The 14,492-nt window shown below is 48.0% G+C and overlaps 1 protein-coding gene across 1 annotated transcript in view; it reads right to left on the reverse strand.

The window, feature by feature from the left end:
* Positions 1–7,382, reverse strand: part of TMEM244 (transmembrane protein 244) — a 53,025-nt gene extending 45,643 nt beyond the window's left edge. Inside the window, exon 1 of the mRNA XM_054393015.1 lies at positions 7,252–7,382. Coding sequence (XP_054248990.1) covers positions 7,252–7,382 — 131 coding nt within the window. The remainder of the gene's footprint in view (positions 1–7,251) is intronic.
* Between the last annotated feature and the right edge of the window lie 7,110 nt (positions 7,383–14,492).

A 14,492-nucleotide genomic window follows, 5' to 3' on the forward strand; every position in this document is an offset into this window, starting at 1 on the left:
ACAGCTTCAAACTGTCCCAGCTGAGGGTCTCTTCCAACCCAGTGGATTCTGTGATGATCCTGAAATTATGCTGCAGAAGCACTTCCCCACACATTATAAACTCTGCATCAGAGGGAGAAGGTGGTAAATGCAGCAAGGTTAGAAATGAGTTCCTTCTAACGCCCTATTTTCAGTCATTCATTACTCAAAGAAATATTTGAGGCTGAAATGTTCTATGCTTAGCTTCTACCAATTTTATTTTTTTTCACCTACTACAGTAGTAGGGAGGAAACCATTCTCTCTTATGAGGGATTTCCTGCTCTGTTAAAATGTTATAGGCAAATTAAGAATTTAGTAAAGAACTTGGCATGCAAATAGTCATTACTTTGGAGTACATAGAATCAGAGAATTGTTTGGGTTGGAAGAGACCTCCAAGGTCAACCAGTCCAACCATCAACCCAACCCCACCATGACCATCAAACCATGGCTCCAAGTGCCATGGCCACACATTTCTGGAACACCTCCAGGGATGGGGACTCCACCACCTCCCTGGGCAGCCTGTTCCAGTCCCTGATCACTCTTGCAGCAAAAAAATTTTTCCTCATTTCCAACCTAACCCTCTCCAGGCACAATTTCAGGTCTTTTCCTCTCTTTCTATCACCTGAGGCTAGGGAGAAGAACCCAACCCCCACTTCACTGCAGCCTCCTTTCAGGGAATTGGAGAGAGCAATGAGGTCTCCTCTCAGCCTCCTCTTCTCCAGACTAAACAATGGGAAACTAATTCTGATTTAACTAAGCTTTAAGGAATGCTAAACTGGCTTTGAGCACCAGGAATGGCTCCTATGCCTAGAGGGAAGTGCCCTTTGTGTAAGGAAAGGTGTCCACAGCCTGTTGGTTTAGGAGCAGATATTGCTTGGTAAATTCAGTCTGTGGGCCCTGTGACCTATGAAATAGTCACAATCACCAGGTCATCCTCCCACCTTTTAGCTCTGAAGAGAACTACAACTTAAATGATTGGGGGCTACAGGAGAGCTGGGGAGGGACTTTTGACAAGGGCTGGGAGTGACAGGACCCATTGGGGTCTGAGCTGGAAGAGGGGAGATTCAGACAGGAGATGAGAAAGAAATTATTTCCAGTGAGGGTGGTGAGACACTGGCACAGGTTGCCCAGGGAAGATGTTGATGTTCCTTCCCTGGAGGTGTTCAAGGCCAGGCTGGATGAGGCCTTGAGCTAGCTGGGCTGGTGGGAGGTGTCCCTGCCCATGGCAAGGGGTTGGAACTGGATGAGCTTTAGGGTCCCTTCCAACTCAAACCATTCTGGGTCAGCTTGTGACCCTGCAAGCCCTGCCAGAGAGGGGAGGTGAGAGCAGCTGTAAATCCACCTGGGGCTGGACTCCAGCTGAGCACCTACCCTGCCTGCCATGCACATATGCAGGTGTCTGTTTCCATCAGTGTGTCCTGACATCTTAGCTAATACAGCAGGAGAAGCAGCCTGTGCAGTACATTTATAGCCTGTTCCTTACCCTCCTCAAATCTGCAGCTGCAGATTCCCTGATGTGTGCAGAACTCTGCTCACCACAGCCCTGTGCTGAGCAGTGGTAGCCACACAAACTGCACTGAAAAAATACTTGGGGGGAAAGAAATTTTTTAAAATCTTCATTTCACTTCAGATTTGGTTTTGTGTGCAGCTTCTTCTTCTCAGAGCACCTCTGCTGGTGCAAACACAGCAGGGGATACCCTTCTTGCCTGGAGGATGGCCTTGCACTAGGAAGCCAAACAGTTCCTGTTGCAGCTCACATGCATGGAAACCATCACACTGCAGAGCTCCAGGGGGGTCTGATACAGACCACATCTCTTTCGTGGCTCCAAAGTCCATTTCTATATTTCTTGAGGTGCTTTTTTTCCTTTTTTTTTTCCCTGCCTTCAGGAAATGCTACAACAAATACCATTTGATTAGAATGTGATCCTGTTGTTATAGATGTGGGTCAGGCTATTTTTATGTCTGCTTATATAACTCAATTATTTGTTCCCAGCTGAAACTTGGCTTACGTTGCATGGAGAAGACCAAGCCTGCTACTTGCCAAAAGATTAAGTGTTTTAATATGGGTAAATCTATATGGACACCATCTAGTATCTGAAGAGGGACTACAAGAAAGCTGGGGAGCGACTTTTTAGGGTGTCAGGGAGTGATAGGACTGGGGGGAATGAAGCAAAACTAGAAATGGGGAGATTCAGATTGGATGTCAGGAAGAAGTTCTTCCCCATGAGGGTGGTGAGACACTGGCACAGGTTGCCCAGGGAGGTGGTGAAAGCCTCATCCCTGGAGGTCAAAGCCAGTCTGGATGTGGCTCTGAGCAACCTGCTGTAGTGTGAGGGGTTGGAACTGGATGAGGCTTGAGGTCCCTTCCAACCCTGACAATTCTCTGATTCTACACTTCTTGCTCATTCAAATATAGATAGGTAAGATCTCTGTTTCATTGGCTTGCTGCTCAGAGCTATCTCATCCAAGACAGGAGAAGTCAGAAATGTGATGAATGGAGGTGATGAAGGATGTCCCTGCTGACTGCAGGAGGGCTGGACTAGGTGACTTTTGGAGGTCCCTTCCAACCCAACTCCTTCTAGCATTCTATGCAGGAGGCAGTTTGTGACAAACATTTGTGGGCTGAGAATTGCAATGCAGAGCTTCACAGTGTGTAATGTTAGGCATTAACTGTGTAGTTAACTGAAAGCCATCAAACCTTCATGTGTATGTTTGAATCTCACTCTAAGGAACATTCTTCACTCCACTGAAGCTCCAAACTAAGGACAGAATCACAGAATCATAGAATGCAGTGGGCTGGAAGGGACCCTCAAAGGTCATCTTGTCAAACACTCCTGCAGGAACATCTCCAGGTTGCTCAGTGCCCCATCAAGTTTGACCTGGAATGTCAATAGGGTCTCCACCACATCTTTCAGCAACCTGTTCCAGTGTCTCAGCACCCTCACTAGGCAGAACTTCCTCCTGATGTCCAACCTAAATCTCCCTTGCTCCAGTTTCAAACCATTGCCCCTCATCCTGTTACCCCAGACCCTTCTAAACAATCCCTCCCCAGCTCTCCTGGAGCCCCTTCAGGTACTGGAAGGCTGCTCTAAGGTCTCCCTGGAGCCTTCTCTTCTCCAATCTGAACAGTCCCAACTCTCCCAGCCTGTCCTGTAGGAGAGGTGCTGCAGCCCTCTGAAGGGCTCCAGCACATAAGAGAGGTGCCAGAAGTTAGCTATTAAGAACAGCCCCAGCTGAGGTTTCTGCACTAACAATACCCTTGCAGAGCATCACCACTGTGATTACTCCTGTGAGTAGAGTGAAGAACATGCCTGGTGCTTTTCAGGATGATCAAATATTCATGACACTGTTAGTTCCATCCAGGCTTGCCCAGATGAGTGGTGAGACAGGAAGACACTTTCTCTTTGGAGCCAGAAGAGTCCATTGCTGGTTTTCAGCCGACGACCTCAAAGTTCTTCTGTGCTTTCTTGGATGGGTGCCAGGTTTAAATGTTCCCTGGGAACTCATCAGCACCCCTGGCCACTGCAAATCTAAAAGTCCTTCAGCTTTAATTTTTCCAGTTTTAAGATGTGGAAATTAGGTAAAATCCTAGAATCATAGAATTGCCTGGGTTGGAAAAGGCCTCCAAGATCACTGAGTCCAACCAACAATCCCACACCAGCATGGCCATTGAAGCAGAGTGTCCACAAGCCTCTTCAAATAGGGTAGAAAAGCCTCCTAGCACAAGAGTGTGATGCTTGCAGTGATTACAGAGCTCCTGTGCCCCTGCCACATCATCTGCTTTCTGCAATTGAAGCCACAGAAGGCTTTTGGTTTGCAAAGAGGGCCCTGGAGGGTATGAAGCTAGGAGGACTCAGTGTAAAGCTGCAGCTGGTCCAGAAGAGGCCACAGAGATGATCAGAGGATTGGAGCACCTCTCTTATGAAGACAGGCTGAAAGTCTTGGGGATGTTCAGCCTGGATTTGAGAAGGCTCCAGGGAGACCTTAGCACTGCATTTCAGGATCTGAAGGGAACCTACAGAAAGGCTGGGGAGGGACTGTTCAGAAGGGCCACAGGGTGACAGCATGAGGGGCAATGGTTTGCAACAAGCAGAGCAGGTTTAGGTTGGACATCAGGAGAAAGTTCTTCACAATGAGGGTGGTGAGACACTGGAACAGTTTGCCCAGAGATGTGGTTGAGGCTCCATCCCTGGAGACATTCACGACCAGAGTTGATGTGGCCCTGGGCAGTCTGATCTAGTTGGAGGTGTCCCTGCTGAGCGCAGGGGGGTTGGACAAGATGACCTTTGACAGTCCCTTCCAACCTGATGCAATCTGTGAATCTGTGAAGTGCTACATGAAGCCTCCCTTGGAACATGTGAAAATGAACTGATTTCAGAAAGAGAATCTTCTCTGAAGCTCAGTTCCTCCTGAACACTGCAGGTCTGTCATCACTGGATGCTGAAATCAAATCATGCTCCAGGAAACAGCAAATGCAAACCCCCAGGAGCAGATTCTTCCATGAGCTGGCATCAGCCTGCACAGACCAATGCCATCCACAGCTCCCTACACAAAGGACATCCTGCCTGCTTTGTTGTGGTAGCCAGGAGACTGAGTTCTCCATTAACATGTGTCTGTTGAACCTTGACATCTCCAGCTAGCAGGTACTCCCACCTCTGGCTGCTGTGCAGCAGTGTTTCCCTAAGAGTGAGTCCCCTCTTCCTCATGATTCTCTAGACAATAAAGGGGATTTGGACAGACTGATTTGCTAGCATGAGGGGCAGGGTCAGCAGCCAGCTGCAAAGGCCAGGACAAAGATTCCCTTTTCCTTGCTGCAGCTACTATTTACATTTATGAATACGGCCAAGGGCAACCTGGCTTGTATTGGAAATGGTGTGGCCAGCAGGATCAGGGCAGGGATTGTTGCCCTCTGCTCAGCACTGGTAAGGGTAGACCTCAAGTACTGGGTTCAGTTTTGGGTGTCTCACTCTAAGGAAGACTTTGAGGTGCTGGACTGTGTCCAGAGAAGGGCAATGAAGCTGGGGAAAGGTTTGAAGAACAGGGCTGGGGAGGAGCAGCTGAGGGAGCTGGGGGTGCTTAGTGTGGAGAAGAGGAGGCTGAGGGAGAACTCATTGCTCTCTACAGCTCCCTGAGAGGAGGTTGCAGTGAGATTGGGTTTGGGCTCTTCTCCTAAGGAACAAGTGATAGAACAAGAGGGAATGGTCTCAAGCTGCACCAGAGGACGTTTAGGTTAGACAGTGAAAAAACATTCTTCACTGAAAGGGTTCTCAGGCACTGGAACAGGCTGCCCAGGGAGGTGATGGAGTCACCATCCCTGGAGGTGTTGAAGAAACCTGTGGCCATGGCACCTGGGGACATGGTTTAGTGGCCATGTAGATGTGGTGCTTGGAGATACAGCTTAGAGGTGGACTTGGTAGAGTAGGGTTAATGGTTGACTCAATGTCCTCAAAGGTCTTTTCCCACCTAAATGATTCTATGACTCTATATCAATCCATGCTAATGGGTGTGCAGCCAGTGCCCACTCTGGTAGCCCAGGAACTGGAAGCTTTGACTGCACAAAGCCAGGTGACTATGGATGGGCAACAATGAAATACAAATGCACCTTATTCTGAATCATCCTTTGCTGTCAGACCCAGAAATAAGCTCCACTCTCCAGCCATCAACCCAACACCACCATGGCTACCAAACCATTTCCACAAGTGCCATGGCCACAGGTGTCACAGAATCACAGAAACATTCCGGTTGGAAAAGACTCTCAGGATCACCAAGTCCAACTGAGTCACTTGGTAAAATGTAAATCCTGATTCTCAGCTTATGTTTAAATATTATCTGAGAAGTCTTAGAACCATAGAATTGTTTGGGTTGGAAAAGCTCTCTCAGATCACCCAGTCCAATTATCAACCCAACCCCACCATGGACACTAAACCATGGCCCCAAGTGCCTTGGCCACACCTTTCTTGAACACCTCCAGGGATGGGGACTCCACCACCTCCCTGGGCAGCCTCTGCCAATCCCTGACCACTCTTGCAGCAAACAAATTGTTCCTCATCTCCAACCTAACCCTCCCCTGGCACAATTTCAGGCCATTTCCTCTCCTATCACCTGAGACTAAGGAGAATGAACTTGGTACCTGTTCTGCTGCCATCCTAGTTCTGAATGTCAGGTAAGGAGAAATGTCCTCTCAACACCCAAAGTTGCTTTGTTCAACACTTGCCCCAGCCCAGCTGCATTCCTGTTTGGCTTCCACTGCCTTTGACCACTGGCATCAGGCTTTTGCCTCAAGGGGAAGCCTGTTTACTGGAAGTAAACCTGGGCATCATCCCACGTGCATCAAGCACATATTGCCTGGCACAAGCAAGCTGTCTCACACCAACACCACCTTTGGAAAGCAGAGGGATTTATTTACTGGTTGGAACTCACCAATAGATAAAAAGGGACTGAAAATAAAAATAAAAAACAACAAAAAAGAAGAGTCCCTATGCATGCTTTGAGTCATCCAATCTTATGTTTTGTAGAAGCAAAATTTGGGATTCTTCCCTCTCCATCTGCTGCTAGATCAGTTTATATTTTACTAAGGATGTCCACATGTGGTTGTGAGTCACTAAGCCTGACACATGTTGCTCTAAAAACTCTTCTGCTGCTCTCCAGGGAGAGCAAGTTCTCACCCTGCCATTGTACCTTAAGGACCTTGGGTAGGACTTCCTTCTCCTTTCCCTGTGCTGGCAGGCTTTGCCATCCAGTCAGAATATTTGCTATCCAGGCCCAACTATTTCTTCAATCCCAGAGATTTTCCAGCAACAGTTATGGACCAAGAAGTTCTTACAATCCCCTCAGTTGTTGCCTGTTCCAATAGAATCTTTCACAGAACCATAGAACTGTTGAGGTTGGAAGAGACCTTGGAGATCCCCAAGTCCAAGCACTCCCCCAGAGCTCACAGCCCCAGCCCTGCTGCTGAGCCACTGCCACTGCCCCACGTCCCTCAGCACCACAGCCATGCAGCTGTGAAACCCCTCCAGGGATGGGGACTGCAGCACCTCCCTGGGCAGCCTGGGACAGTGCCTGAGAACCTTTGCTGGGAAGGAATTGTTCCCAACATCCAACCTGAACCTTCTCTGGCACAGCTTGAGGCTGTTTCCTCTTGTCCTGTCACTTGTTGCATGTGAGAAGAGACCAACCCCCACCTGGCTCCAACCTACTTTCAGGGAGCTGTACAGAGCAATGAGGTTTCCCTACAGCATCTTCTTCTGAAGACTAAACAACCACAGTTCCATCAGCTCTTCCTCACAAGATTTGTCTTCAAGGCCCTTGCCACACTCCAGCACCTCAATGTCCTTCTTGGAGTCAGAGGCCCAAAACTTGTCCATGTCAGGAGCCCAGGCTGCAACCCTTTCTCCTCTAGCTTCTACTGCTGAGGGTTACGTTTGCTCCTGTGCTGCCTCACTAATCTGCCTTCTTCATACACATTTATCAATGCCACCTTAGCTCTCAGAGTGCTTGTGGATGGCAGCCTGAAGAGGCTTTCCAATGCCATGCTCTGCTGCAAGGCTGCTCTGACCTGCATGGCTGGAGCCGAAGCCTTAAGCTAAGGGCACTGGTGATGGCCCTGGCACACAGAGTGTGCCCACACACCTTAGAGAAGAGCAGGCTCCATGTCACAGAGCCCTGTGGTGACTGCCCTCCTCCTCATTCATGATCAGGTTATAGGTCTCCCTGGAGCCTTCACTTCTCCAGGCTGAACATCCCCCGCTCCCTCAGCCTGTCCTTGTAGCAGAGCTGCTCCAACCCCTTGATCATTCTCACAACTTTCCTCTGGACCCTCTCCATCAGGCCCATGTCCTTCCTACACTGAGGGCCCCTCCCCCCTGCCAGTCAAACTGATGTCCTCTCCTGCTTCCTTTAACTGATGCAAGATTTTGCCAGTGCGCCAAGCCCTTCCCCAGTGCCCAAGCCACACATCCAAGCGTCTAACTTCAGTATTCTCCTGGCTTAAGAGTGCTCATTGATATTCCCAAGAGGTCCTAATTTGCATTTGGCCCACTCTTACAAATTACTTTTTCTGCTTTTACACCTCATTATTCTGCTCCAGTGCCTCCCAAACTTTTTACTGGCAGTATTGCTCTGGTTGCCCAGAGATGTGGTGGACTCCCCATCCCTGAGGACATTCAAGGTCAAACTTGATAGAGCCCTGAGCAACCTGATCCAGTGGGAGATGTCACTGCTCACTGCAGGGCAGTAGGACAAGGTGACCTGCAAGGGTCCCTTCCAACTCAGTGCATTCTGTGACTCCCTGATTCACATCTGCACTGCCAATCCCTGCTGTGGGTTTGAGATTGGATGTCTTAACCAGAGAGTGAAGTCCTCCAGAGGGACTTAAATAGTCCAGGGTTGGACAGTGGAAAATGTAATCTGGGATCTTTTTGGTATTTATGGGGAAGCTGAGGCTTTTGGCCTTCAATGGCTTGGCTAATTTTTCCTGTGTCATTCAGCCTTGGGCAGGGAGGTATGGGGGAGTGGGGGTAGGGCATCAAGGCTTGGTGTTTTGGCCTGGTTGGTGGGGGGAGGTTTTTGGAGAACGTTGGCCTAGTTGGTAGTTTGGAGAATATTGGTAAGCCCAGGATGGAGAACTGGGCTGAGGCTGAACATGCTTTTGTGTAGTTGGTATGTTTTTGTACTGTTGTATATGGTACTCCCATTTAAATTCCCAATCTTGCCAGTCCTGTGGGAGAGTTTTTTATTTACTCCTTTGTGGAGGGGGAGAAGAGCTTCTGTCCACTCTAAACTAAGACAATCCCCTATTTGCCTTTGAATTTCTTCAAGATGAAGACCACCTCTGGAAATCTCTATAGTCTTGCAACTTTGATGAAATCTTTGAAATCCCTACTTTAGAAGGTCTTGAAACTCCTGGTTTCTAGAAACAAGCTCTCCAAGGCTGCACCTAGAGTGCATCCAAGTGCACAACGAACTGGAACATGGCTGGAACCCTGCAGTATCCACTCTCCAGCTTCTCTCCCAGGAAAATGAGACTGTTGTGTACCCCAGCCTCACCCAAACACAGAGCTGGGCTGTGGCCAGGGGGCACACTTGGGTTTGAGAGCTAGGAGGTGTTACTGGCTCTCCCATTTGGTGTGGCACCTGGAATCAGCTTTGATAACCATTCTGGGATTAGTGGCAAGCCCCAGTCAGTTCCATCAGTCATTATGGCTTCACATCTGCAGGGACATGGAGTCCTTGGAGAGGGAAAGAGTAGTGTTGATGGGAACTGGAATCACCAATGTGCTGGCACACCTCCCACCTCTCCTCATCCCCAGTTTCTTCTATTTTCCTGGCCTAGAATTTTTTCTAGTAGCATTGTGGAGGGTTGAAAATTCCCCCCCAACATTACATTTATTTACATTCTACCAATTTCTGGTCAAGATCTGTGGAAAATTTTAATGGTACAGCCTAAAACTACCACAAGCATACACAGCATTTTTTTTTATTTCTTTTTTTGCCAGTGATTGTCCTCAAGCCTTTTTTTTTTCTGTCCTCTTGGTTTAGCCTGGGGAAGAATCATGTGGCAGCCTGGTGACTGTCAGTGGTGGAACGGTCACACAGTGAGCGGCACAGGTTGCTGGAAGGGTGATAAAATGTCACCTGTAGATTCTTTTTGAGAAAGAAGGCCATCTTTGAGGCATCTTGGAGTGTACTGTAGAAATCAAGAGCCCAGAAATGCCAAATAACTTGGTAACATAGAAATACTGATTCTCAGTTTATGTTTAGATATTATCTGAGAAGTCTTAGAACCACAGAATTGTTTGGGCTGAAAAAAAACCTCTAAGATCATCCAGTCCAACATTCAGCCCAACACCACCATGGCCACAAAACCATGTCCCCAAGTGCCATGGCCAAAGGTTTCTTGAACACTTCCAGGGATGGGAACTCCACCACCTCCCTGGGCAGCCTGTTCCCATCCCTGATCACTCTTGCACCAAAGAAATTTTTTCTCATCTCCAAACTAACCCTTCCCTGGCACAATTTCAGGCCATTTCCTCTCTTTCTCTCACCTGATCCTAGGAAAAAAAGACAATGATGTTGCCAAAAACATCACATCCAGACAAATACAAAGGCAAATTCTAATTTCTCTTTTTGAAAATCATCTACTACCCCCCTGGGCAGCCTATTCCAGGCTTTGAGAACCCTGTCAGGGAAGAAGTTTCTTCTGATCTCCAACCTAACCCTCCCCTGGCACAGTTTCAGGCCATTTCTCTCACTCTATCACCTGACAGTAGGGAGCAGACCTCAATCCCCACCTCACTGCAGCCTCCTCCCAGGGAGCTGTAGAGAGCAACGAGGTCTCCCTCAGCCTCCTCTTCTCCACACTAAACACCCCCAGTTCCCTCAGCTGCCCCTCACCAGCCCTGTTCTCCAGACCCTTCCCCAGTAGTGTTGCCCTTCTGTAGGACCACAAGCTGTAAACCTACCAGACAAACTCCATCCCTGAGGTACCTTTCTTTCCTCTGACTACCTTAAATGGCATTTGAGATCTGGGATTTGGAAGCCATGTATGAGGATGTTCATGTGCTTGCTCTTAGCAAAATAATCAGCACTTGGCTCCAGCACAAGCACCTATTCAACGAGTTACAAGAATACTCTGAGAGAGACTGAAATTAGCTGCTCCAAAATCTGTCATTAAGGATCCTGCCAAGCTCATACCAAACATCATGCTCCCATCTAGCAACTAGCATGCACAATTGTCTTCAGAGTACAGATGGGAGCCTAGTGTTCAACAAAATGCCAACACAACTCATGTTTAAAGAGCATATTTGACTACTGTTTAATCTATTTTTACTCAATAAATGTTTATTGACAAAATAATGGAGTTATTACACGTCAAGAGCTGCCACAATATGGTTTGGGCTCCGATCGAAGAAGGGACAGAGAACAGAAGTTTCCTTTTATTAATTTCCCAAGTCCCCTGACTTTGCTCAATGAGCAAAGTACTGATGCAATAACTCTGCCATGTCTTGGTTCAAATGCTTAGTTTCAGTTCTGATATCCAATACAGGTCCTTCATAGAATCGCAGAATGGTCTGGGTTGGAAGGGACCTCCAAAGCTCATCCAGTCCGACCCCTCTGCAGTCAGCAGCGGTATCTTCCACTAGATCAGGTTGCCCAGAGCCCTGTCAAGCCTCACCTTGAATATCTCCAAGGACAGGGCCTAACCAACTCTTAACTCAGCACTTCAGGTCACCAATAAACTGTGTCCCTGTGCACCACATCTCCACACCCTTCGAACCCCTCCAGGGATGGGGACTTCACCACTTCCCCAGGCAGCCTGTTCCAGGGCTTGACAACCCTTTTCAGGAACAGAGTTTTCCTAATGTTCAACCTAAATGCCCCCTGAGAAATGTCAGAACAAAACTTACTTGGTTTCAAGATCCTTCATGCATCAAAAACTGTTTCCCTTGCTGAGGGGAGACCTCATTCCTCTCTACAGCTCCCTGAGAGGAGGCTGCAGTGAGGTGGGGGTTGGGCTCTTCTCCCTAGTATCAGGTGAAAGAAGGAGAGGAAATGGCCTGAAATGGTGCCAGGGGAGGGTTAGATTGGAGATAAGGAAAAATTTCTTTGGTGCAAGAGTGGTCAGGGATTGGAGCAGGCTGCCCAGGGAGGTGGTGGAGTCCCCATCCCTGGAGGTGTTCAAGAAACCTTTGGCCATGGCACCTGGGGACATGGTTTTGTGGCCATGGTGGTGTTGGGCTGAATGTTGGACTGGATGATCTCAGAGGTTTTTTTTCAGCCCAAACAATTCTATGGTTCTAAGACTTCTCAGATAATATTTAAACATAAACTGAGAATCAGGATTTACATTTTACCAAGTGACTCAGTTGGACTTGGTGATCCTGAGAGTCTTTTCCAACCGGAATGTTTCTGTGATTCTGTGACACCTTGGGCCATGGCACTTGTGGCCATGGTTTAACGACCATGATGGTGTTGGGTTGATGGCTGGACTGGATGATCTCAGAGAGCTCTCTCAACAAAAAAAAAATTCTGTGATTTTATGATAAATTTTAGTCCAGTAAGACAATTCATTTGTTTTGTGGAACAAGCACTTGGAATTACAGCAGTGTTGTAACAAAGTTTTCCAAGCATAAATAAAATACCTGCAGGTAACTCATCCCTTGTGTTCTCAGAAAGGCATCTTCAGAACAGGCTCTGATCCACCCTGCCCAGAAACCCAGTGTCATCTGGAGCAATGACCAGTCTGGGTTGAGCACCCTAAAGAGTTTTAAATAGCACCAAATCGCATCATTCTTCAAATGCCTGCTCCAGAGCCCAGCTAATTTAATGCTACAAGAGAATAATCTCATTATTTGGCAACTATCTGCGTAAAATACATTGGGAAGTCGTTTTCAGACAGGCACTGAATGACTTCAGTTGCAGTTTATTGTTTATGACCCATAAATTTCATCAACTAAAAGAGTTCACTGGTGGAAAGTAAGAATTTTCTCCTCCCCCACTATTTTTGCGTCTGTGTTTTAGAAGACTTGAAATGCATGTTACCACTAATTATTACAATTAGGTCTCTACTGTTTGCTGTAATTAGTTTCTAATGAACTTATGCTCACTGATGAAAACCGTAGCCTCTGCACAATGCAACTGGAGCCAAAGGGGCTTGAGAAATGCTCCTCAATCCTCTGCCAGGGACCAGTGCAATGCTGTGATACAGCACATACCCCTAAGTGCCAAAATGTTGAGCTTGGCCTTGTAGAAACTATTTTATTTTAATGCTTTTATTACTATTTAGTATTAGCATTTCTCTTCTAGTAATTTGGGCCAAAATTGTTGCTGTAATTGTAGAAGGGAGCATGTATAAGATCAAGAGGAAATGTGGACACTGCTCATTACTGTGATCAGCAACAGCTATATTGAGATTTCAGAGTCATTCCTTAAGAGATAGACAACAAGGTGCTAAACTATTAAAAATACAAATTTCACTTTGCCAGATTTTGTCTTCAAAGGACAAAGGCCAGAATCATAGAATCACAGAATTGTTAGGGTTGGAAGGGACCTCAAGGCTCATCCAGTTCCAACCCCCCTACCATGGGCAGGGACACCTCACACCACAGCAGGTTGCTCACAGCCACATCCAGCCTGGCCTTGAACACCTCCAGGGATGAGGCTTCCACCACCTCCCTGGGCAACCTGTGCCAGTGTCTCACCATGGGGAAGAACTTCTCCCTAACATCTAATCTGAATCTCCCCATTTCTAGTTTTGCTTCATTCGCCCCAGTCCTGTCACTCCCTGAGCCCCCTTAAAATTCCTCCCCAGCTTTCTTTGTAGCTGTCTTCAGATACTGGAAGGCCATAGTAACATCTCCTTGGAGCCTTCTCCTCTCCAGACTGCACAACCCCAACTCTCTCAGTCTGTCTCCAGAGCAGAGCAGCTCCAGCCCTCTGCTCATCCTCATGGCCCTTCTCTGGACACCTTCCAGCACCTCCAGATCTTTCTTGTAATAGGGGCTCCAGAACTGGATGCAGTTCTCACCTTAGAGACACATTCTGTGGTCTGAAAAATCATTTAGGATTAGTATAATTATGTCAAGTGTTGTTTCATACCTTGCCTGAAAAAAAAAATATATATACATAATTGAATCAAAGAATGATTTAGGTTGGAAAAGCCCTTTCAGATCATCCAGTCCAACCATTCTCTAACTCTAAACCACAACCCTCAACACCACTTCTCTGCCTCTCTCTGACACCCCCAGGAATGGGCATTCAACCTGTTCCAGACTTTGAGAGCCTTTCCAGGGAAGAAGTTTCTTCTAATGTCCAACCCAAACCTCTCCTGGTGCAACCTGAGGCTATTCCTCCCATCCTGTCACTTATTACCATACACACACATTTTCAGAAGTATGATCCATACCACTGATGGCAATGCTCCATCCTCCCTTTCCCTAGTTAGGCCTTGTGTAGATCTATTTTGCTTCACGTTCCTTGTCATAAGTGGAGGAAGCCCACCCTGGGCAAGCCCGGAGAATAACACAGGCCTCCAAGTCTTACTGTGTTCTGAAAAGCAGCAAGTTACAGTAAATAAAGGCTGAAGGCAGGATTTTCTTGGGGAGCAGAGGATGGTGAGAAGGCAGGCAGGTGGCACATGTGTGTACACCGCTGCTAATCTGCGCTTTAAAGACACGAGGCCCACCCCAGGGCACACGTCTGTGGGGCGCACCCCAGGCTCCGGAGGGCAGAGGGACCCCGGCGGAGCCCTCAGTGGGGCCGCAGCGAGCTGCCCCTCTGCCGCCGGCTCCCCACTTTCCCTCCTGGCGCGCAGCTGCCCCAGCCGCGCTTTGTGCCGAGGATGGGGGCCAGGAGCGGCGGGGAGGGTCTCCCCGGGCCCTTCCCAGCCCGAGGAGCGCGGGGCATCGTTTTAGCGAGCGCCCAGCACAGCGCGGCCGCGGCACAAGTCTCCTCATTATTCCTCCAGCGTCGGCTGC

The sequence above is a fragment of the Indicator indicator genome, chromosome 27 (assembly GCF_027791375.1).
Source record: "Indicator indicator isolate 239-I01 chromosome 27, UM_Iind_1.1, whole genome shotgun sequence".
Taxonomy (NCBI): domain Eukaryota; kingdom Metazoa; phylum Chordata; class Aves; order Piciformes; family Indicatoridae; genus Indicator; species Indicator indicator.